Below are 24151 nucleotides of genomic sequence, written 5' to 3' on the forward strand. Positions count from 1 at the left end.
CTTGCAAGGGTATAGAGCTGGTCCACAGTTCCACGGCCAGGACGAAAACCACATTGCTCCTCCTCTATCTGAGATTCAACTATCGATCGGACCCTCCTCTCCAGTACCTTGGAGTAGACCTTTCCAGGGAGGCTGAGGAGTGTGATCCCCCTATAGTTGGAACACACCCTCAGGTCACCCTTCTTAAAGATGGGGACCACCACCCCGGTCTGCCACTCCCTAGGAACTGCCCCCGATGACCACGCAATGTTGTAGAGACGTGTCAACCATGACAGCCCTACAACATCCATAGCCTTAAGATACCCAGGACGAACCTCATCCGCCCCCGGGGCTCCGCCGCTGTGTAGTTGTTTGACTACCTCAGCAACTTCTGCCCCCGAGATCGGACAGTCCATCCCCAGGCCTCCCAGCTCTGGTTCCTCCTCGGAATGCGCATTGGTGGGATTGAGGAGCTCCTCAAAGTATTCCTTCCACCGTCCGACTATAGCCTCAGTTGACGCCAGCAGCTCCCCATCCCCACTGTAAACAGTGTGAGCGAGTTGCTGCCTTCCTCTCCCGAGGCGCCGGACAGTTTGCCAGAACCTCTTTGGAGCCGATCGATAGTCTTTCTCCATGGCCTCACCAAACTCCTCCCACGCCCGAGATTTTGCCTCGGCAACTGCCACTGCTGCACCCCGCTTGGCTATCCGGTACCTGTCTGCTGCCTCCGGAGACCCACAGACCAGCCACGCCCTGTAGGCCTCCTTCTTCAGCCTGACGGCTCCCCGAACCTCTGGTGTCCACCAGCGGGTACGGGGGTTGCCACCACGACTGGCACCGGCCACCTTACGACCACAGCTAGCAACAGCCGCCTCGACAATCGCAGAGTGGAACAAGGCCCACTCGGACTCAATGTCCCCCACTGCTCTCGGGACGTGGTCAAAGCTCTGCCGGAGGTGGGAGTTGAAGACCGTCTTGACAGGTTCTTCTGCCAGGCGTTCCCAGCAGACCCTCACTATGCGTTTGGGTCTGCCAGGTCTACGCGGCATGTTCCCTTGCCATCTGATCCAACTCACCACCAGGTGGTGATCAGTTGACAGCTCCGCCCCTCTCTTCACTCGGGTGTCCAAAACATACGGTCGCAGGTCAGATGATACGACTACAAAATCTATCATCGACCTGTGACCTAGGCTGCCCTGGTACCAAGTGTACCGGTGGGCATCCTTATGTTCGAACATGGTGTTCGTTATGGCCAAACTGCGGCTTGCACAGAAGTCCAATAACAAAACACCGCTCGAGTTCTGATCAGGTGGGCCGTTCCTCCCAATCACACCCCTCCAGGTCAAGCTGTCATTGCCCACGTGAGCATTGAAGTCCCCCAGCAGGACAATGGAGTCCCCTGATGGAGCACTATCTAGCACTCGTCCCAGGGACTCCAAAAAGGGTGGGTACTCTGAACTGATATTTGGCCCATAAGCACAAACAACAGTCAGGACCCGTTCCCCGACCCGAAGGCGCAAGGAAGCTACCCTCTTGTCCCCCGGGGTAAACCCCAACACACAGGCAGAGAGTCTCGGGGCTAACAAAAAGCCAACCCCAGCCCTCCGCCTCTCACCCGGAGCAACTCCAGCAAAGTAGAGTGTCCAACCCCTCTCCAGGTCTCGGGTTCCAGAGCCAATGCAATGTGTCGAGGTGAGTCCGACTATATCTAGCCGGTACCGCTCAACCTCTGCCACAAGCTCCGGCTCCTTCCCCGCCAGCGAGGTGACGTTCCATGTCCCAAAAACTAGTTTCCTTGTCCGGGGATTGGACCGCCAAGGCTCCCGCCTTGGTCTGCCACCCGATTCACATTGCACCGGACCCTTCATGTTCCTCCTGCGGGTGGTGGGTCCACAGTTGGACGAGCCCATGTATCCGGTTCGGGCTGGGCCCGGCCGGGCCCCATGGGCGAAAGCCCGGCCACCAGGCGCTCGCTCACGGGCCCCAACCCCAGGCCTGGCTCCAGGGTGGGACCCCGGTAACCCTCCGGGCCGGGTACTCCGACTCTTCGTTTTCACCACCATGAAAGATCCTTCTATTGTTAAATGGGTAAACTAGTAGTAGCACATCCAACGTCAAGGAAAGCAAAAAGTTATTATCAGGAGAGGGAGAATGTTTAAGTGGTTAGCAGCAGTGTGCTAGTTGATGGCTACTGGTCATATAAACCACAACAAAGCAGAGATTTTAATGAAATGCTGCGATTCGTTCTAGGTGTTAACTCTCTTGACGTTTACCTAAAGATAGCATGTACAGTGCTTAAAGACTCAGACGTGGTGTTGTTTCATCTTTCCATTCTTAGGAAATTCAACCAGCTCTCACCACTGTAGCCATGTTCAGCTGTGGTCAGAGGATTACTCCTCATGTTCATGTACTTTGACTCTTAATGGTCAGAATCCTTCTGTTTCCCGCTTCAGCGAGTTTAAAAACAAAAAACTGGATTCATGACATTTATTTATTGTGGATTTTCTTTCCAGAGGCCAGAATTATTCATGCAGACTCAAAAATAACATATCATTCATTTAAATCTGTTAAAAATGAAGGTTCCTAGAAGGGCTTTTAACTTAAAAAGACTTGTGAACTTCCTATCAGTGGTCCTGACTTCAGCTGCTAATTTTGCTTTGCAGAACAAAAAGGATTTGATGGACAGCTGGACTGACCAACACATCTGTCGCTCGGTTCCTGTCGTCTTTAGAAGTAAAAGTTTAGATTGGAGCTTTCAGCACGATCAGCTGGAACAAAGAAAACTGAAAATTGATTTTAACAAATTACAAACAGTCCGATTCCTTTTACAACAAACTTAAAATGGTTTATAAGCCAAACAATCCTAGGAATAAATAGCAGCTTCATCTGTGTGAACAAGGAAAAACTAACTTTGTGTACTTTAAGTACATTTGAGTTAAAAGTGACAGTGTGTATTTTTCCTGGCGATAGGGGGCAGCACATACCTAAATCATTGCAAACAAGCAATATTTTTGTGTTAGAGGAAGATCGTACCAACGGAGGGGCATTAGGGTCAAAAAGTCCTGGGGAGTGCAAACTTTAGCAAAATAACGAGCACATCAGACCCTTTCATCACTGTGAACGAGTGAAAAGGTAAACTTGTAAAACGTTTATGAACGGTGAAAGTTTTGTAACCATTTGTTACAAATCAGTAAATGTATTTTGTCCTCATGGGCTCCCGTAGAAGGAAACGTGGCGTCTAATATGGCGTCGCCCAGAGACTTAGACCCGCTGCCATGTATTTTAGACCTGATTTTTATGGTTCAATGTTACGAAGCTGCAAGTATTTTTCAATACCTTGGCATTTCATTAATTTTCAACATTTTGATGGATATTTCCAGAAATGAATGGTAAAAAAACTACACATTGTTACTTTAAGCAGATCTAACTGAGTGCATTTGCTATTATTTACAGTTTATCATTAATTTTATGAGTTTTATTTGTTCACAGGTTAATTATTTACCTTTTCATGTTTTCTTTAGTGAAACAGCCAACTGGTCATGTGGTCCAGAACCAGTGAAACCTTTTAAAGCTCACCAGGATCTGTCCCAACGCCAAACCTACTAGCTGCTATGAATCACAGAGTTCTCTAAAGTGAAATCGTAATGAAAACTAGTCAGGTTCGAGTTCATGTCACGAGACATCAGCACATCAGGAACCACGGGGAATCCTGCCTGTAGGGCGAGCACATGAGGAGCCAATGTGAAGGGGACATCTCCGAGGAGATCCGGGAGGGTTGGAGCGGCCTGGGAGGCTGGAGGTCCATGTCCTGGTGCTGGGTGGGTAACAGGTGCAGGAAGCATTCCATCACTGGGCTGAGTTGGTGAGGGACAGGACGGCTGGGGGAAGACATTATGACATAATTTAAAAAATTAATCCAGAAGCAGGAATGATTCTCCAAAGGGACTTTTGACTACTGCAGGTTCCCACTTGGCTGAGGATGACTTGGTTTAAGGTTCTCAGTCATCTAGGTCATTGTAGTCTAATGAGCTTTGAAAGAAAAGCGTCTGGACTTCTTTGAGTTGCTTGAAGACGCCCAGCAACACACTCAGACAGAAACTGGTTCACCCGAAAGACAAAACTCCTAAACACAAACGGAACAATGTGGTGTATGCTGTACAGTGCAGCGAGGAATGCCCAGACCTCTACATCGGAGAAACCAAACAGCCACTTCACAAGCGCATGGCACAACATAGAAGAGCCACCTCCACGGGACAGGACTCAGCAGTTCATTTGCATCTAAAGGACAAAGGTCACTCTTTCGAGGATGCCAACGTTCACATTTTGGACAGAGAGGACAGATGGTTTGAAAGAGGAGTAAAGGAAGCCATTTATGTCCACTGTGAGCAACCATCTTTGAACAGAGGTGGTGGTTTACGACACCAACTGTCTGCCATCTATAATCCAGTTTTGAGATCCCTTCCCAGATGCCTCAATGCCCATGCATATCCTGGGCCATCTGACCTCAGGAATTCACATGATAGGGTGGGGCCAGGTTTCACAATGAGCTCACCCGAAACTCTGGCTGAACAGGACCCACACCCACCCTCACACCTTGGCTCATGTGTTTATGTAGAAGATCATCAGGGGGTCTTTTGTTCCCTCTTCCGGGGGGAAACTCCCACTGGGTTTAAATCTGGGACTCTCCACCATTTGACCTTAGAACTGAAGAAGCCCCTCGGATGAGAGGTGAAACGTCTTCAAGCAACTCAAAGAAGTCCAGACGCTTTTCTTTCAAAGCTCATTAGATGACTTGGTTACTAATGTGCAGCTCTCCTCTGAGAGATAAGCTGCAGGACTAACATTCATCACAGCGCATGGACCTTGAGCAGCTCACCTTTGATGGCTGCACGATGACATTAGTAGAGGGCTGTGTGACGCTCTTGGGAGGCATCCTCCTCCTCCGTTCTTCTGCTGTTTCTCCTACAGATTAAAAGATGGAAACAGAAGACACATTCTATCCACAACCAGAATATCAAGTAATTACAATAAAAGCCACGTAGAGGTGTAAAGGGTCGTCAGATCAGGAGCTGGGGCCTCTTTTATAAAACTTGGTGTCGATGATTTTTGAAGTCAAAGTCCCATTAGTCATCACACACTGGTGAAATTCATCTCCACATTTGACCCATCCCTGTGGGGAGCGGCGAGCTGCAGCTGTGGCTGCGCTCAGGAACTATATGGTGGTTTAACCCCCAATCCAAGCTCTTAAAGCTGAGTGTCAAGCAGGGAGGCATTGTGTTCCATTTATAAAGCCTTTGATAGGACCCGACTGGGATTTGAACCCCAATCTCCCAGTTCCAAGGTGGACACAACACTGAGAAGTGCTGTACTGATTAGCGTTTTATAATCTGTGAGAACAGAACTAGAATTCCTCTAAATGTCATTTATTGTTGGTTCAAGCTCAGATCCATTTTAAGCTTAGGCTGAGCACAAAGCTGTTTTAGGCACCTGCTCAGGGGTGTGTCATCTGACATGGTTCTCCTCAAATGTTTGTTGTTGTTTTTTTCTCCTTCCAATGTGTTTGCTGCACAAACTGACAAACTGTTAAATCATAACAATACAATTTGCTGTTTCTGCCAGAAAGAAACTCTGCTGGTACTCTCTCACTGATCTGGATGCAGAATGTACTCGCCGATGTCTGGAAAACACTTTTCCACCTCGACTGGATGCAGTCGTTCCTGAGCATTTTATTTTTCTTTTCATCAGACTGACCTGAGTAGCATTATCCAGCAGCACAGATCCTGCGTCACACACAGCTGCCTCACATCAAAACAAACTTGGAGCCTCTTCCTGTTTCTGGGTTCTGATGACCAGATCTGTAAACCCCGCCTGTCTAAAACCACCAGAACAGTGTTGACTCAAACTGTAGAGCTAGAGTTAATAGACACTGTGGTAGCAGTAAATCTGTTGAGTTAGATAGACTTCATATTGAAACAGGAAGTTAATGTTTGCGGTTTCCTCTGGCTGACTCTAGAGCCTAGACCTTATTTTCCGCATATTCCACATTTAGTTCTCATCGCCCCATCCGTGTCACACACTGGGAGGGAAAACAGCGGAAGTGATGGAGGAACCTTTGTGAACAGAACACTTTTTTAACAAGTTTTATTTAACCAATGAAGCTTACAGGCTTACATAAGAATCAATATTTACAGTTGAATTCTGAGCATGACAAAAAAGCAGGTGTACAAACAGAAACAATAATATTAATCTAGCTCAATATCAATGAACAGAACACATTTTCAACAGAACAATCATGATCGCTCTTACCAACGACGACAAAGCCTCCATCAACGTCCTTCTCGGCTGCTGACTTCTTTGAGTCTTTACGTAGTCCGAAAAAGTTTAACATGATTTTACTTCAACAAACAGAAAAACACAACGTCAGACCAACAGCAGAAGTTAAGACGGTGATGCATTTGAAGAGCTTCTGGACGGAAGCATACGGATATGGACTTTGCTTTCAAAAACGCCAAGCTAAACATTTAACTTGGTTTACTTTAAAGTTCTTCGATCGGTTACATGTGAAAAAGCGATTACGTGACGCGCTTACCGTGGTGTGAAGTGTATGAGTCCGCTGTTAGATCATGGCTCCTCTGGATGATGTTCTAGCTAATTCGGTGCCACTCGATTGTAGTGTAGCGGAACTGTTTACTGTCGTTTCTGGGGAATGAAATCCCGGAGTGCAGCGGATATGTCGTAAGAATCCGTATGCGCGCTTGGTTTATTAACCAAGTAAAAGTAAGCCGTCGTTGAAGCATTCGTGCTATTACACTGTGAGCGTGGTAGCTCCGCCCGCGCGGGCTACTCTAATACTACAAACAGCATCCATATAGTTTCCCGCGTTGTCTCTTGAGCTTCCTGTCGCCAATAAGTCAAGCCGCGAAGATGGCAAGTATCGTGGACGTCCCAAAGCCCAGAATTAACTGTTCTATGCTGTCGCAGCACATCAACCGACCGGTTTGCTTCGTTGGTCGAGTCGGACAGGTCAGATTACCCTGCGTGCATCTTTAGTCACGGTGTTTTCACGTAAACCGTTCGGTTGATGATCTGTTGTTCCACAGGTTCACCCCAATGGGAAAACGTTCACCGTCTCCGATGGAGAAGGAAACACCGCGACGGTAGAGCTGAACGAACCTGTGAGTACACCACACCGCAGTCCACTGGTGGGAACTCCGGCTCGTTTAAGAGAACCGGCTCTTATGGCTCGGTTCACTAAAATGAACCGGCTCTTTTGGCTCTCAAACAACTCCTCACTTTTTGTTGTTTTAATTAATCAACAGAAATTATGTAATTATTGACCAATTTACAAACTTGCATTAAATCAATTTTAGGCGGTTTTGCCTCGTTTTTAGCACCCCTAGTGCCTGTTTAGTAGAACCAAAAGCAAAACTTAAATCCTCTTGGTGTGAAATGTCTCCGCAGCCGTGATTAGTGTCCACAGAAGGGATTCGTTACTAAATCAAACATGTCAGATCTGTTTATGATCTAAAACATCCAGGAAACGTGCTGGAAGCAGACTGCAGCACCAGGTTTGTCAGCTAAAACAGGGGCCTGCCACACTGAAGTTGTGGTATTCTGGCTACAGAGGGCGATGGGATCTGAGTGACTTTCCATTAATCATGTAAAGGGACAACACATCATTACAGTTCACCACTGGGCTGCTGCTCAGATTTTTATTTGCATACATTTCTGAGAGCCATTTTTCGGTTTTGGGCTGTGGCGCAGTGGTTAGAGCTGTTGCCTTGCAGCAAGAAGGTCCTGGGTTCGCTTCCCAGCCTGGGATCTTTCTGCATGGAGTCTGCATGTTCTCCCTGTGCATGCGTGGGTTCTCTCTGGGTTCAAAAGACGTGCACGTCCAAAGACCTGACTGTTAGGTTAATTGGTCTGTCTAAACTGTCCTTAGGTGTGTGTGTGCGCGCATGATTGTTTGTCCTGTGTGTCTCTGTGTTGCCCTGTGATGGACTGGTACTCTGTCCAGGGTGTACCCCGCCTGATTGCCCATTGACCGCTGGAGATAGGCACCAGCCCCCCGCAACCCTACGTGGACAAAGCAGGTTCAGACAATGGATGGATGGATGGATCATTGACTACGTTTACATGCAGCCAATATCCGGGTTATGATCGGGTTAAGGTCGGTATTCGGGTTTCTGAGTTGATCAGAATAACCCGTTTACAAGCATTCTTGTTCTTCTTGTTCCGGTATCCGTGAAAACAACAACATGTTTCCCAGTTCAGAAGAGATAGTGACCGCATTTGTTTGCGCTTTAGTTTCCTCATCACTCAAAGTGTGGTGCTGTGCCGCGACTCGCCATGTTGCTCCCAACTTGTTGTTTACTTCCGGTGTTCTGGTGCATACAAGACGTCTCGCTACTCAAAAGACCAAGATTCCTTGTGAACAGAGCATGCACAGAACACACGCTTTGATGGGGATATCCCGGTATGCGTTTACACGACCAAACATTCGGGTTAGAAAAGGGTTACCCCAGGTGTAGTAACCGGGTTTTTAAAAACACGGTTATGAGCATATCCGGGTTTTTGGCGGTGTTTACATGGCCGTGCGGAACCGGGTTATTGTGAATATTCGGGTTTTAAAAGGGTTACTGGCTGCATGTAAACGCACTGATTCAGTTTCGTTCCACTTCACAATTAAGTGCTTTTTTTTGTTTAGGTCCATCACAGAACATCGTAATAAAAAACATTGAAGTTCGTGGTTCGGTGTCAAAATGTGTAAAGATTCAAGAGATATGAATACTTTAGCTATGCATTGTAACCCAACCCACATAACTTGGCAACTATAAACTGACACAAGTTTAGTGCGGTTTATCCACATTTATTTTTGCAAAACTTTAACGGCTTTGTTTTACGTATTTTATTTTTAATTTTATTTAATATTTATACTGTTTGGAAGTGTTGCTTCCTTTTACAACACTAAAGAATTTTTATAGTTACTCCAAATATGAAGTGAGTCATCTCTAGCCTGGCAAGGCATCCAGTAGGGAGCCTAAGTCTCCTCCCTTTCCGGTCAGCTCATGGGCTCCCGGAAGAACGAAAAAATGAAAACAAGGCAACGGGGCTAAGAGAGCTATTTCCTAATCCGCTTTGCCTTGCACCCTGGATCGCACATATGTAGTACTGGAATTTAAATGAAAAGTAATGGTGGGTGTTTCAACCACGCCAGTCACGTACTTTGAAATTTATCAGCTTGTAAAAGTTTGTAATTAGCACGACTACAAATCCGACATCGACACGTCGCATATGTGACGTCACCACAGAATCTCCTCTCCCCTAGCTTAGCTGCTACTTACCAAATAGCCAGATTTATGGTGGTTTTTCTCTCCTGAAGGAAGAATTTGAAGTTCGCTAAACGTCCAGCCATTTAGCCTTGATGACGTCACTTTCTTGAAGCGCATTTGTAGTCCTGGACTTATTGTCACACAAAACCTAAAATAGTGTTTCTCCCCGTTTGAAAATAAGCGCGTTCTTGGTATCGAAATGCGTATTTAAAATTCACGGACATCATATGTGAAATCCATGGCACATAACAAGCGGAATTAGAAAACAGCGTTTTTAGCTCCGTTGACTTGCATTCATTTTTACATTCTTCCGGGGACCCGTGAGCCGACCGGAAAGGGAGGCGAGGGTTTGTGAAACTTTTGAGTTGTTACAGTAGGGCTGGAACAAATTATCGAATGGTTCGATTGATTACATTCTTCGATTCATTTTTTTAGTGATTCGAAGCTTTGTTAAATATGCGCACCACAGTCTGAACACATTTTTACTGGCGCACTACGTGGTGATCTAGGTGCTGTGGAGGTAGAGTGTCCGCCCTGAGACTGGGAGGTCAGGGTTCGATTCCTGGTCGGGTCATACCAAAGACTTTGAAAAAAAAATGGGACCCAAGGCCTCCCTGCTTGACACTCAGCAATAAGGGGTTGGATTGGGGGGTTAAACCACCAAATGGTTCCCGAGCGTGGCTGTGTCTGCAGCTCACCACTCCCCCAGGGGATGGGTCAAATGCGGAGAACAAATTTCACACACTTATCAGCGTGTGTGACAACTAATGGGACTTTTTTAACTAACTTTTAAAATGGAGAAACCAGCAAAGACCGAGACCATTGTAAAAGGCATAAATGTGTCCAAATCTTGGTGCCTGTCATGTTTTCACTTATTTTCTCACCTTTCTGTAGCACCGGCTGTGTTTTCTCTCTCTCCTCTTTTACTGATTTGTCCCCACCAATATTTACAGGTCCCATTAGTTAATGTAATAATTGTGCCAGGGATTTTGTGCCACCCCTCTCCCTGCTTTCACAGCGATTGAAGGTGCGCTGCAACCCCCACCCCCTGTCTCATGTAAATCAGGGACACACTGTGTGTGTGTGTGTGTGTATGTGTGGTGCGCAACGCGCTTACATCTTCCAATTTTTTAATACCTCGGGAGCTAGGCCTGAGAGCCGTCTCGTTCAGCGTCAGCCTGAAGAAGCCGGCAGCAGTTGGCAAAACTGTAGCGTCAATAACAGGTAACAAAACCGTTTCTGTGTTTTAAAAAAGAACGACAACTTGGAATTAGAAATAACGCACAGCAAGAACACAGCTAAGATGAATTCCATAGCACCGACCGAGCACTGATTCACGTCGTTTCAAACTGTGCCTCGTTTCGGTACCTGTCCATCATAACGAGAACTTGCCAAGACAGCTGCGCATGCGCAAGAGCGTTATGTCGTCGCTCGCTGCGAGCGAGTTGTAAACAGAGCAGCATGGTAGAAAGAACGCACGCTAAAGCTTGGGTCCACTTCACTAAATGTGATGGGTAACTGGGTGATGATGAAACCAGCGACAACGATCTAAGTGAGACATCCTCATCTTAATCTGCTCCCGTAGGTAAATATAATTAGCTTGATATGTTAGCTTCCGTTTCGCTAATGGTGCGTTGGTTTTCTCCTCGGAACTCCGAATTCCCGACTAGAAGAACATGAACGTGCTCTAAAGTTTGGCTTCACTTTACTAAATGTGATGGGTGAAGATGAAACCAGTGACAACGATCTAAGTGTGAGGCATCATCGTTTTAATCTGCTCCAGCAGTTAAATAAACTGTTTAAGATAACGTTAGCTTGGTATGTTAGCTTCCTATGCCACCATTGTTATCAGCTAATGGTGCGTTCGCTTTCTCCTCTGAAATTCTAACTTCCCAGTAGGAAAAATCAAAAGAAAAAGGACGGTAAAAGGAATGAAGATAACCAGTAAATTTAGTTCACAGTAAAGATGTTTGCTTCAGTTTAATTATCAGCTTATAAAACTACAAGGACGATGTTAAAATACAAACAGTTGAATGTTATTTATCGTGATATTTATCAAATATGGTTATATATTGAGAAAAATATATATTTAATTATAAAAGAGAATTAAAATATTAAACACTCAAAAGTATCGAAAATTGGTACCGTTAAGTACCGGTATCGATTCGTAGGTACCGGGAATTAGTACCGAATCGATTCAAATGTCAAAGGTACCCATCCCTACCAGAAATGTTTCTAAGTTGTTAAAGAAGGGGGTCTGAAAGATTTTTAGAAATGGTGACAAAGTTGACTATGCTGTTGGGATGTGTGCTCGATTTGCAACTTGGAGTAAACCGCGTGGGAGGAGCAAATAATCGTCTTGTTTTTAATAATCGTTCAAAATCCAGATCGTAATTGTGATTAAAATTCTATTAATTGAGCAGCCCAACTTTAAAGTTAAAACATGTGTATGCCCAAATGATAGCCTTTCTACATGAAAATGAGATACTACAGATTTTTCAGTCTAGGTTTAAGTCTCCATAGTACAGAATCAGCCCTGTTGATGGTTTTGAATGATATCCTGATGGCAAACGATTCTGGGGAGGCTGTTGTTTTGGTGCTCTTGGACTTGACTGCGGCATTTGACACCATAGACCACAATATCCTGATTGGTCGACTGGAGCACTGGGTGTGAATATCAGGCTTAGCACTGCAGTGGATAAAATCTTACCTGTCAGGGAGGAATTTTTGTGTAAGACTGGGCGACTGTTCGTCTGATACTGCTGATTTGGAATGTGGAGTGCCTCAGGGATCCGTCCTGGCACATCTCCTCTTTTCCCTCTATCTGCTGCCGCTGGGTGACTTGTTTCGTCGGCACAACGTCAAGTTTCACCTATATGCGGATGACTGTCATATCATACCAGTATCATGCAATAACTCAAGTTCTTTTAAACCACTCTTGGACTGCTTGGAGGAGGTCAAGTTATGGCTCAGAATTTATTGTTCTTCAACCAGAATAAAACTGAGACTATCCTGTTCTGCCCGAAATACAAACATGGATGTGCCCAAGGGATTGACTCTCCTTCATTAGCACCTTTTGAGAAGGCTGTGGTCACCCACCTGGGGGTGAAGTTGGATGTAGAGCTCACACTGGACAGCCAGGTCAATGGAACAATCAGATCCTGCTATTTCCATCTCAGGAGAATAGCTAGGATTAAGCCGTTTCTTTCACGTAAACATCTGGAAACTGTCATCGACGCCTTCATTACCACCAGACTGGACTACTGTAACTCGCTTTATGCAGGCATCAAGCAGGCCTCCATAGCGAAACTGCAGAAGGTCCAAAATTCGGCAGCCAGGTTACTGACTGGTACCATGTTTATTTCTGCTGTGCAGTGCTTTGTTTGGTCCTTGGGCCATGTGAAGGCACTATATAAATAAAGTTTAGTACTAGTAGTAGTAAATGTATGGTTTATTGTGTATTTATAAAATGTTTCAGGTGTTCATGTTTAGCTCATAAAAGATGGCAGCAAAACAAAGTGCTGTGTTTATATTTTTGTTGCGTGTTTCTGCGTTGGATTTATTAAGATTATCACTTGTAAGTCGCTTTGGACAAAAGCGTCTGCTAAATACATAAACATAAGTTGTGCTTTTCCAGCTTGACACGGAGCTGAGCGGCATCGTGGAGGTCCTCGGTGTGGTCTCCAACAAAGGATGCATCATGGCCACCATGCACAACCTTCTGCAGGAGAACAAGGCCATTCCCTTTGGTATGTTAAGCTGTGGAATAATGCAGGAGGATTGTATTCCTCATCAGGAATGATGGTCTCGTGTCTTCTACAGATCTAGAGCTGTACAACCAAGCGCTGAAGGTCATCCATGATTTCCCTCAGCACTACCCTTTCCAGATGGCTGCCAGCGGCTGATCCTGGCTCCTGGAGTTTGTGTTTGTATGTTTCATTGATGTTGTGGAAAAACATTTGTTCAAAGTATTGCAATAAAGTTTTTTGAAGTGAGTTTTCTGTAATTATTACAATGATTAAAGAGGCAATATCATAAAAAACGGACTTTTTTGTTTATATTTAAACACATGATATTATTTCCTCGTGAGAAACCAAAACTCTGTTTTGGCTGCATTCATACAATTTCCTGCTGCATCTCGAGTTCTTTCCATTTAACTTTCTTTCCTGCATCCAGGAGAAAGTACCCCACTTGCTTCACCAAGCACTTCTCCCCGACGCTAAGCTCGGTTTTGAAATCCGCCTCTCCTGGAAGTAGGTCACTGATGCCAATTTTCCCCACTGACCACTGCCTGGTGGTGAGTTGGCATCGATGGTGGGGGAGGATGCTGGTCAGACATGGCAGACATAAACATATGGTGAGGGTCTAACCATGGCCAGCCCTTGGGGGCGCCATTGACCTGAAGGACGAGACAAATTTGAAGATGACAAAGTAGACATTCTGGACAGAATATAGATGCTTTGAGAGGGAAGCCATTTATGTCAAATAGGAAAAACTTACATTAAATAGGAAGGCCTCAGGTTTCGCCTGGGAAACACCTATACTGCGCCTCTGAAAACCGTTTCAGTCTAGGTCACACCATCCTGCATCTGATCAATACAATTCCTTCACAATAGAGACTCATCAGGAGGTAGGGTGGAGAGATATGCATGGGCAGTTTCTGCTCATTGAGCAACAAGCTTGACCTTCCCATGGTCATATTTTGGCAAGGCTCCTCAGATGAGAAGTGAAACGTCTTCATAAAAACCAAATAAGTCCAGTTGCCTTCATTTAAACCGCTTTAGGTCATCATTCTTTTTTTGTTTGTTTGTTTTCTATTTTTTTCTTCTGTATCCTCAACAGCTGTGTGTGTTTCCAAGAACACTATCTTCTAATTGGCTGTCTTCCTCGTGGTCAATGAGGCTTTGTGTGTTATGTCATGAATGGTTGGAGCTCAAACGAGTGGAGGTGGGGTTTCACTGAATCAAGTTGTTTAAGTTCTGGGTGTAAATTCAGGCTGACAAAAATAACGCATAAATGACATTTAAACACTGCCGATCATTACTGAGCCTGCATTTGCTCTGAGAGGTGTAAATAGCATGATACTGCTCCTTTAAAGTGACGGTGTGTATTTTTCCTGGCGATAGGGGGCAGTCGATGCCTAAATCATTGCAAGCAAGCAGTATTTTTGTGTTGAAGTAAGACCTTCCCAATGGATGCCCGTTAGGGTCAAAAAGTCCTTTGGAGTGCAAACTTCAACAAAATTACAAGCACACCAGGCTGCCTTTCATCACTGGCAACAAGTGCAGAGGTAAATATGTAAAACAACGTTTGCTATAAATGAGTAAATGCATTTCGTCCTCATGGGCTCCCGTAGAAGGAAGCGCGCCATCTAATATGGTGTCGTCCAGAGACTTATACCCGCTCCCATGAATTTTAGACCTAATTTTTATGGTTATATGTTATGAAGCCGCCAATATTTTTCAACAACTGGATGCCATTTCAGTCATTTTCAACAACATTTTGACAGATATTTCCAGAAATTAATGGTAAGAACTACACATTGTCTCTTTAATGTGTCATAAATGTTTTATGTCTTGCAGTAGAGAACTGAGGTTTGTAAGTCTGCCAGCATTATGAAGGTGGGACACTAAGGACTGGTTCTGGTTACCAGCAGCCTAACTGAAAACATTAGTCCAGTCTAGCTGGAGTTTGTTATCTAGTTTGACCTCATGGTGGGAGCAGATTATTCAGCCTGTCTGCTGAGGATTCATCAAAACATTTAGTACCAGAGGGAAATAAGATTTAATCACATTAAACTTTTTCTTCACACCGCTCATAAACTGATGTAAAAACAGATTTCAGAAAGGTTAAACTGCATTTTCACTTATTAGTTTGTTTGCCATTTCTTTACTGGACAGTCAAAAGATCAAGGACTCTGGTGAGGTGGCCAAATGAGAGTGGATGATGCACCGCCCCTACGGGGGACCCGTTTTAGCCACTTCCTCACAATCAGAAGCCACTTTTCAATGCCAGCAGGAGCCCTCATTGGATGGGACCCCCACCAGGACAGTGTAGAAGAGAAAAATCAAACTACTGGGGAGAACACTTTATGAGAGGTAGGGGCCACAGAGGAGGCCGTTTCCATCGGGGGGGGGGGGGGGGGGGGGCGTAGAGGCCCCAGAGGACAACAGAACACGACAAACACGCTTTCTTGACAATCTTTGTGAGTAAAAAAAAATGTAGAAACAAAAACGAACAGCGTGTGTTATTAGGGAAATAGCGAGCGGCGTTGATGCAGGATTGCGCATGCGCCGTGAGCGGTTCTGGTACTTTTTGGGTCGCAGCTGCTCGCAGCGCTGCTTAAACAGTGCGATACCCTCACGAGGGATGAGCAAAATTTTAAACACGCCAGAAGTCCGTGCGACCTCACGACTGCTGATCGGCAGCTGGTCACGTGGTGTTAATCGCCTCTCGTAATCCCCGTACACTACATGACGCTCAGCGCAAAACTCGCCCCGATCTCGTGGATTCTCGCACGACTGGAAAATCGGCTCAAAAAAGTGAAAAAGTCGCACAGTGTACGCCCGGCTTAAGTAGAATGGATGGTCTCAAGGTTCAGCAGCACTATCTGGTTCTCCATTAGGACCCACTCAGTTCAGGGTTAGGATTCTGTTTCAGTGTTTGGGCCTTTTTGGCCACTTTGATATTTGACCTTTGACCCGTCATCATTGCACCTGTTTTCTCTACACAGTTACGTACAAGAGGCCCATCTTTCACCACTTCATGATGAAGGGAAGCTGCACGTATGAGTGCCGCTGTGCCTTTTACCACTTGGGTGTATAAAGCATTTTAGGGGCGATGGTGGCACAGGAGTTAAGTGCTCGCCCCGTAATCGGAAGGTTGCAGGTTCGAGCCCCGCTCAGTCTGTCGCTGTCGTTGTGTCCTTGGGCAAGACACTTAACCCACGTTGCCTGCTGGTGGTGGTCGGAGGGACCGGTGGCGCCAGTGCTCGGCAGCCTCGCCTCTGTCAGTGTGCCCCAGGGCAGCTGTGGCTACATTGTAGCTCATCTCCACCAGTGTGTAAATGTGTGTGTGAATGGGTGAATGACTGATTGTGTTGTAAAGCGCCTTGGGGGGTTCCAGGACTCTAGAAGGCGCTATATCAAATACAGGCCATTTACCATTTACCATTTTAATGCATTGTAATATTGCCCAATACCACTAGATGGCGCAGTTATTGTGTTCAAATGTGAACCAGCACAGTGTGAGAATGCTTTGGAGCTCTTCATGAAGCTTCAATGGCTCACCACTGCAACCAAGCTGGTGAAGCAGCTGAGTAAAAGCGTACACGCTGAAGGTGAGTCTTCTCCTCATTCAGAACCGCCGGTTGGGTTCCAGCAGAGCTGCTTGTGTAAGGCTGACTGTTTCAGACCGGAGAAAGCCGGCAGCTGTTCTCGTTGATGGATGGCTATGATCCACTCTGAGAGCATCTCCAGCAGCTCTCCTGCTTGTAAAAAGAAAAAAATAATCTTTTATGTAGCGCCTCTCAAAGTAAAAGTCAGAAGGTGCTTCACAAGAGAAAAAACAATACAATACAATAAATGATTATAAAATATGTTTAAAATTAGAAGAAGAGAAACAAAATTTAAATGTGATTAAAATATGCAGAGAAAGAGAAAATGAATAGGAAAGAGGGAAGTCATTAGATCCTGGGAAAGGTGGAATTGGTAGAAAGAGCAGAACAAGGAGAGGGTGATGAATGTCCTGCTAGATGGTACCACCTCACCTTCTCTCACCGTACGCAGGGCATCTTTTAGACCCTCCCAAGGAGTTCTGGAGGACAGGACAGGCTTCCCTCATTTGGATCAGACCCTGGTTTGGGATATCTATCTATCTATCTATCTATCTATCTATCTATCTATCTATCTATCTATCTATCTATCTATCTATCTATCTATCTATCTATCTATCTATCTATCTATCGTATATCTATCTGTCTGTCTGTCTTTCTTTTTATACACACACACACACACAATATATATATATATATATATATATATATATATATATATATATATATATATATATATATATATATATATATATGTATGTATATAGATATATAATTGTATCATCATTTTTTTCCAGGGTTGAGGGGGCTTTCACCACCCTTTGGGGGCACCACTGTCTGCCAGTTGTGTTCCTTCCTAACCCCTGTGTGTAAATGCAGCCAATGAAAGTTTATATTGCTGCTGATACCATGTTACTGTAATGGTAAATGTTCCTGCTGAGTTCACTAGTGTAACTTAAATATTAAAGAGCATAAAAACAAACCAGAAATCAGTTTGTAGACATCTGACTGCTGACCTATTAAGACTGTTTGTGTCTTAGATCATTCATTTACTCTCCATTACAGTGCAATCACTGTATGAAAGTTGACTATTTCATTTTATTTTATTTCATTTTATTTTATACATGGTGGATGGCATGAATGCTACATATCTATAATCCTGAAACCTGAGTGATGAGCGTGCAAAGACACACACATTGGACACTACTTCAAAAAGGAAGTCTAGAAACAAGGAAAAATCTGCCACTCCGGAGAGGGTTAGGGTTAGGGGTTATAACCTCTACCCATTTGCCTCTGAATCTGTGTGTGTGCCACTGTGAGTACAGATAATTCAGGGTATCTGAGCAGGTATCAAGGAAGTAAGCCTTTCTAAATCGGCAGATCTATAGTCTGCAAGTTAGGTGAGATCATCCAACAGACTTTAACACCTCTCTTTGTGAAGCCTAAGCCTGAAGTGTGCATGACGCTGATCATGAGTTTAATTTGACTGAGCTGAACATCCAACACTAGACTGTGGCTGAGCAGTTTAATACTCATACTAATGGAAGGGTTTGATTGATTGCATGGATAATTGTGATCGTTTTTGTAGAGTTCACCTGCATCGCTGTGAAGAGCCTGCAGCCTCTGTGACTCGACAGCAGGATTCTGTGGTTGGGAAACCCAACAGACAGGCAATGGATCTTTGTGACGTAAAGGCAAATAAATGTAAACACATACTCGTAGGAACAAGTCAGGATTTATTCAAAAAACATCAAAAATACACCTGAAGTAATGAACATCCTCAACAGAAAGATGGAGACCATATTCTGAAGGTCTGTGGTGGTTCTGTCTGCTGGTAGATAGCTGCTTACAGCTCAGACTTCAGCAGCTTTTTAGCCTTCTGCATGTTGGTGATCACTGAAAGAGAGAGACCAGGAACATTACATACAAACACACACACACACACACACACACACACACACACACACACACACACACACGCACGCACACACACACACACACACACGCACACACAGGCGCGCATGCAAATACACACAGCATACACAAACACACACATACACACCCAGGCACACACCCACACACACATAAACACATATACACACCAAGGTGTGTACACACACACATATGCACATGCATGTGCAAACATATATAGGCACACATACATGCACACCTAGGCGTGCATGCACACACGCATGCATGCACATACGTACACACATACAAACATATACACTCACACACTCACATACTTGTATTTATATGATTACCATAACCAATGGGATTCTATTTCTAACCCAAACCTAAACTAACCTAAACTATGTGTTCATTCACACCAAACCTCTAAACCCAAATGTTTGCGTTGTGTGGACCAGCAAAATGTCCCCACAATGTGAAAATGTCCAAATGTTACAGGTAAAAGTCAAAATATGTCCACTTAAACATCTAACGACAAGTACACACACACACACACACACACGCACGCACGCACGCACACACACACACACACACACACGCACGCACACACACACACTAGCTAGTCGAAAACACCTACATAGTTTGATGTCTCCAGTTTCATAGGCGTACATGCGATTGGAGTAACGGCCAGTGATGTCAGCTCTCACCGTCATGGTGGGGTCTGTGGGGGGGAGGGGCACTCATTAAAGAAGACACAGAAATGTATAACCTCTACCCATTTGCCTCTGAACCTGTGTGTGTGTGTGCACGTGCGCATGCATGTGTGTGAGGCCAGCACAGGGGATTTGTGTCTGAAGTGTACATCCACACACATCCTTGGCATGTGGATTCTTCCACATAAAATTCCATCGTTACTAATTATGAACCAAATGTTGGAATTGAACTGAATTAAACTGAATGAATAATACACCAACTATCTTTTTAACTCGCACACGTTCATACAAGTGTTGGTCCACTGGAGACGCTGGTGACACATTTCTGATATTAAAGACATTTGTGTTCACATTAGAGACACATGAAGAATATTTGATACATCCTTGACCTGCCCAAGGCTCGGGATTAGACTGCTCACTTTCCGATTACTAACCCATCTGTGTTTAGTCATGGCCACCCCTCTAACCATTGAGTAATGACTATTAGTTACTGTAATGTCCAAGAATCGCAATGCACAAGACGGCAGCTTGATGTGGTAGTGCTGTTATGCAACATGCAAATTATTGTATTATGATTTGCTACCATAGCAACAAGAGACCTGTTTACAAGAGGGAGCAGCCAATTGACATATCAAGAGCTAAAAAATACTTAATCTAGACCCCAAATTCACAAAGACCTGAAGAGCAGGAAGGAAGCAGTGAGAGGATGTTTAAAACATCACTTCCATCAGTTATAATGGGGAATGTGTGATCTCTTGGAAACAAAACGGACGAGCTTGAAATGCTGGAGAGGACCCATCAATAAAATCAGAAATGCAAATGTTTCACTGAGACATGGCTACAGGTGTGTATCCCTGACACACCTTAATATGTCTCTGTCCAGCTTTTGAATGCAGATGCAGATGAGGATGAGAGAGTTCCTTATCTCTCCCTCTCACCTGTTGGTCTGCAGCTGGTCGATGCGCCGCAGTGGCAGCTCCCACTGGAGGCTTCAGGATCCCGCCCATCCCCGCCTCCCCATCGAACTCTGATGTTTGTATCTGTGCTGTTTGTGCTTCCATGTTAAGGAGTTTTTTTGTATAATAGAGTTGCTCCCCGCTGGGGCTAACTCTGCTATGCCTTTTTTTACCTACCCCCACTTATCCTCATGTAACACCCGTTTCATCTATCTATTAAGGTAGCGCGACTCATGATGCGAATGACCGCAGTCACCAATTCTTGTCATGTGTCTTACCCACGTATGTCTGATCTTTGAATTGTGTGTACTGAAACTCAATTTCGTTTCTCTGTATGTCCTGCACATGTGGTAGAAATGACAATAAATGACTTTGACTTGACTTGACTTGACAAATGCAAAGGAGGTGACTTACCAGTGCTCTAAAAGTCTAACAAGTCATTGTACATATGTTATTGTCTGGCCAAGACCCATCGACAGGGCTCAGTCGTGGGGCAGAATCTACAGCTGTCGTTCAAACTGTCCCTGCACTCTATTGGACAGCACAAGGACCCATCATTAAGTCAGAACAGTTGTTCCAAGTTCCCAACCAAGGTCTAGAGGTGGTCGACCTTCTTGGGACCTAAACTTTTGGAGTAATCTCCAATTACATGTCAGACAGGTGTGTTCACTTGCTGTTTTTAAATCTCACCTGAAGACACCTGAGAAGTGACGAGTTTATTTGATGGTTTTATCTTGCACACGTTTTTAACCTTTTAACGTGTTTAGTTTATTTCGGTGCAGCCCTTTGGTCAGTTCTTGGGTTTGCTAAACAATAAAGACCTTACGCTATATCCGTTTAATAGACTCACAATCAGAACTTACCAACAAAAATGATTCGTGGAACATACTGTCCATCTGGAGAGAGATGTTTGTCTGTGGTTTCATACTGAAGAAAAGAAAACGTGTGCATGTTATAGATGGAGCTTTTTCACAAGGCTGTGTTAGTTTATAGATCAGTCACAGTGGTAGAACATCAGGACAACATGATCCAACAACAGGAAACATGTGTGCACTAACTCTACTACTGAGATATAAATCATCATGAGTTGTTTAAGGAGAATTTCCAAGTTTTTTACAGATTAGCATACATTTCCTGACAGTGTGACTTACCACCAGATTGAGGACAATGAAGTCTTCATCAAGGGTTTTCTGGATCTCATTGTTCTCCGAGAACACCTTCTTTAGTGCTGTGGGGAAATATGGGTCCATCAGCTCACGGCAGCAGAACAGAACCAAGGTGTGTGAAGTGATGTCATTTCAAAACAAACCAATTGCTAATTCGTCTCCAAACCATTGCTTTCCTAATCATAATGTTTCTGTCTCTGTAAATTGACAAAACAATTGGTTCCACCCACCCTGGCTGTGTGGGCAGTCCTCCAGGTGGAACAGAACCATCAGAGGCTTGTTCCTGAAACACAAAACATTTCACTTCAACCTCAGTTCCAAGAATTCTCCACTAAAACTGTACTTTATCTGTTAGTTACTTGGATCGGGACCAGAAGAGAGCCTCCTCATACGTCTGAGCCCAGATCAGCTGGTCCCCCCACCCTAGACAGGATGGACATCAGTCAGTCTTGGTTTCACCTTCACAACTATCCCATTACAGACTCAGCATCTGCTGTTTGCCACTAACCTCTGGACAGAGTCTGTGGAATCCTTTTTCCTGTCTTTGGAAAATATTTGGCAAAAGCTGAGGACACGGTCACAAAAACCAGGAGAGCAGCAAACACTGCCTTCATTGTTCTGAGGGGAACTGAATAACCAGGTGAAAGGTTAAACACCAACGGTTAACAAAAGGTTTACATCACTAGACAATAATCAAAACTAAACTAGGAAAATGCCAGCTTAATCAATCTGATTATCAGGTTAATTGGAATGAAGATGTGTGTGAATGAGATCAGTGTGTTAACTGTGATCATTGACTCTATTTTAATCAGTGATAGTTACCTATGGTGGTAACCAGTCAGAGGTAACCAGTGATAGATAACTACAGAGTTAACAGTGACCCCTTCTTTCCGCTACACGTCAAAACGTCGCAAAACGGCCATGAAACGGTCTGCGGGGCAATTAGCCGGTCTTCTAGTGGATGAGTTCCTTTCCACCGGCAGCCATGTGGGACGTTTTGAAGCGAGGGCATGCTATCATTACCTTTCAAATCTACATTTGACGTGCTATGCTCCCAAAACACGTCAAACTACGCAGTTTAGATCAAGTAACACAGGAAGTCAAACACAAAAGAGCCATAGAACACCCAGAAACCTTCAAAATAAAGGTCATGTGCAGTATGCCATTTCCTGTAAACTTTTGTGACCGATGTAAGCGGAACAGAAAATAACGCACAGACATTTTTTCATGCATGCAGCTGTCTCTCTTTTTGTTTATTATTGTATGTGAATGTCTGAAATCACGTGTGGTGTTGCAATTCTTCCGTGATTTTGTGAAGTCACTTGATGAGCTGTGTGAAATGCTTTCATTTCCGTTTCACGTCAGAATTGCTACTGGATGGGAACAAGCTCTCGGGTGGAACGCCGCTATTACGTTACGCAACGGCCAGTGGAATGCCGGGGTCAGAGTTCACCAGTGATAGTTAACTCTACTATTGTGTGTGTCTGCTCTGTCTTCTCGATCCCCAGTGAGTCGTGGAGGATGGCTGCTTATACTGAGCCAGGATTCTCTGGAGGTTTCTTCCTGTTAAAAGGGAGTTTTCCTCTCCACTGTTGCTTTATGCTTGCTTGGTATGAGGATTGCTGTATAGTCACTGACACTAGTCAGTGACTTGATGCAATTTGCTGGGTTCCTTATATAGGAAACATTATTTCTGATTGGCTTAATGAACTGACCTGAATTGGAATTTTTATTATGTGAAGTGCCTTGAGATGACTCTTGTCGTGATTTGGCGCTATATAAATAAACTTGAATTGAATTGAAGGTAGAGAAATGGGCCTGGGCGGGATTCGATCTCCAGACTCCCGGGTGAGAGTTACGCGCGATAACCAGTCAGCCAAAGGGACATCCCCCTGGAAAGTAGCCTGGGCGCATGATCAATCGGGATACAGTGACACTCACCCTGTCACACTATGAACCAGTGATCTTACAGTGCAAACTGTAGTAAAAACCGACCTGATAATTATTGGTATACTTTTGAAAACATGTATTAAATTCTCTAAAGAAAACAAAACTGTGAACTCATCCATCTCTCCATCACATTCACACTCACAGTTAATGTGGTGTTATTGTGGTTTGGATCAGAACCACTGACCGGACCACTCACAGAATGATCAGATCCATTTTAAGGAATGCAAATCTGTGGTTTAAACAATGTTTCACTAACTCACTCATTTGAGTTTTTTCTTAAACTGTTGTCTTTTATTTTGTAGGTGTTGTAATAAATCAGCTTGTTGTCTGATAAATTTGCTGGTATCTTAAGGAATTACTAAGCCCTCTTCCTTTCTGACCCACATGTAGCTGTTAACTTTATTAATGTCAGAATGAACCCTACAGCTTACCTGGATCTGATGGTTCAGACGAGATGAGGTGGATGGCAGATCTTTGGTACCATGAGCTGCAGCTGTCCCGTTTTAAATTCCTGGTCCCTGAGGCCCCGCCTTCTTCCCTCCCAGAAATCCCTCTCTGGGACACACTGGGGTTTGTTTGCTAACTTAGCTGAGGAGAGGTGTAAGGTTTCTGTTTCTCTAAGAAATCATGGTTGTCCAGAATCAGCACAACTTCAGAGTCTGATTACAAGACTATAATTGATCAGCTCTGATATCAGGATGAAGATTTGGGTACTGACTGAAGAACAAACTGATCGTGACTGAAATTCCTGAACTTGACTGGTTCTGGGATCGCACTGGTGGGAGAGACTTGTGTCCAACCTCTGGAGAAT

The 24151-nt window shown here is 44.5% G+C and overlaps 3 protein-coding genes across 3 annotated transcripts; 1 reads left to right on the forward strand and 2 right to left on the reverse strand.

The window, feature by feature from the left end:
* Positions 1-2452: 2452 nt before the first annotated feature.
* Positions 2453-6729, reverse strand: umad1 (UBAP1-MVB12-associated (UMA) domain containing 1). The gene is made up of 4 exons (XM_015942339.3): positions 6569-6729; positions 6286-6374; positions 4856-4941; positions 2453-3857 (listed from the first exon to the last, which is right to left on the reverse strand). Exons 2-4 carry the CDS (start codon positions 6365-6367, stop codon positions 3582-3584), a joined length of 444 nt encoding a protein of 147 aa, XP_015797825.1. The 5' UTR covers positions 6368-6374; positions 6569-6729; the 3' UTR covers positions 2453-3581.
* Positions 6730-6838: 109 nt separating this feature from the next.
* On the forward strand, positions 6839-13306 carry rpa3 (replication protein A3). Its single transcript, XM_015942340.3, has 4 exons — positions 6839-7002; positions 7080-7154; positions 12949-13060; positions 13134-13306. Exons 1-4 carry the CDS (start codon positions 6904-6906, stop codon positions 13214-13216), a joined length of 369 nt encoding a protein of 122 aa, XP_015797826.1. The 5' UTR covers positions 6839-6903; the 3' UTR covers positions 13217-13306.
* Positions 13307-18360: 5054 nt separating this feature from the next.
* On the reverse strand, positions 18361-23878 carry agr2 (anterior gradient 2). Its single transcript, XM_015942341.2, has 8 exons — positions 23772-23878; positions 21899-22018; positions 21750-21813; positions 21621-21673; positions 21376-21452; positions 21088-21151; positions 19193-19276; positions 18361-18540 (listed from the first exon to the last, which is right to left on the reverse strand). Exons 2-8 carry the CDS (start codon positions 22002-22004, stop codon positions 18491-18493), a joined length of 498 nt encoding a protein of 165 aa, XP_015797827.1. The 5' UTR covers positions 22005-22018; positions 23772-23878; the 3' UTR covers positions 18361-18490.
* Positions 23879-24151: the final 273 nt, after the last annotated feature.

The sequence above is a fragment of the Nothobranchius furzeri genome, chromosome 11, assembly GCF_043380555.1.
Source record: "Nothobranchius furzeri strain GRZ-AD chromosome 11, NfurGRZ-RIMD1, whole genome shotgun sequence".
NCBI classification, from domain to species: domain Eukaryota; kingdom Metazoa; phylum Chordata; class Actinopteri; order Cyprinodontiformes; family Nothobranchiidae; genus Nothobranchius; species Nothobranchius furzeri.

Excerpts from the sequence above, each read along its gene's own strand:
- agr2 (XM_015942341.2), bottom strand. The coding sequence starts at position 22,004 with ATGAAGGCAGTGTTTGCTGCTCTCCTGGTTTTTGTGACCGTGTCCTCA. Across the intron at positions 21,814-21,898 it reads TCCACAGACTCTGTCCAGAG|GGTGGGGGGACCAGCTGATC; the intron begins GTTAGTGGCAAA and ends CATCCTGTCTAG. Across the intron at positions 21,453-21,620 it reads GGACTGCCCACACAGCCAGG|CACTAAAGAAGGTGTTCTCG; the intron begins GTGGGTGGAACC and ends ATTTCCCCACAG.
- umad1 (XM_015942339.3), bottom strand. The coding sequence starts at position 6,367 with ATGTTAAACTTTTTCGGACTACGTAAAGACTCAAAGAAGTCAGCAGCC. Across the intron at positions 4,942-6,285 it reads TGGAGGCTTTGTCGTCGTTG|GAGAAACAGCAGAAGAACGG; the intron begins GTAAGAGCGATC and ends TTTAATCTGTAG. Across the intron at positions 3,858-4,855 it reads TCATCGTGCAGCCATCAAAG|CCGTCCTGTCCCTCACCAAC; the intron begins GTGAGCTGCTCA and ends GTCTTCCCCCAG.
- rpa3 (XM_015942340.3), top strand. The coding sequence starts at position 6,904 with ATGGCAAGTATCGTGGACGTCCCAAAGCCCAGAATTAACTGTTCTATG. Across the intron at positions 7,003-7,079 it reads TCGTTGGTCGAGTCGGACAG|GTTCACCCCAATGGGAAAAC; the intron begins GTCAGATTACCC and ends GTTGTTCCACAG. Across the intron at positions 13,061-13,133 it reads GAACAAGGCCATTCCCTTTG|ATCTAGAGCTGTACAACCAA; the intron begins GTATGTTAAGCT and ends TGTCTTCTACAG.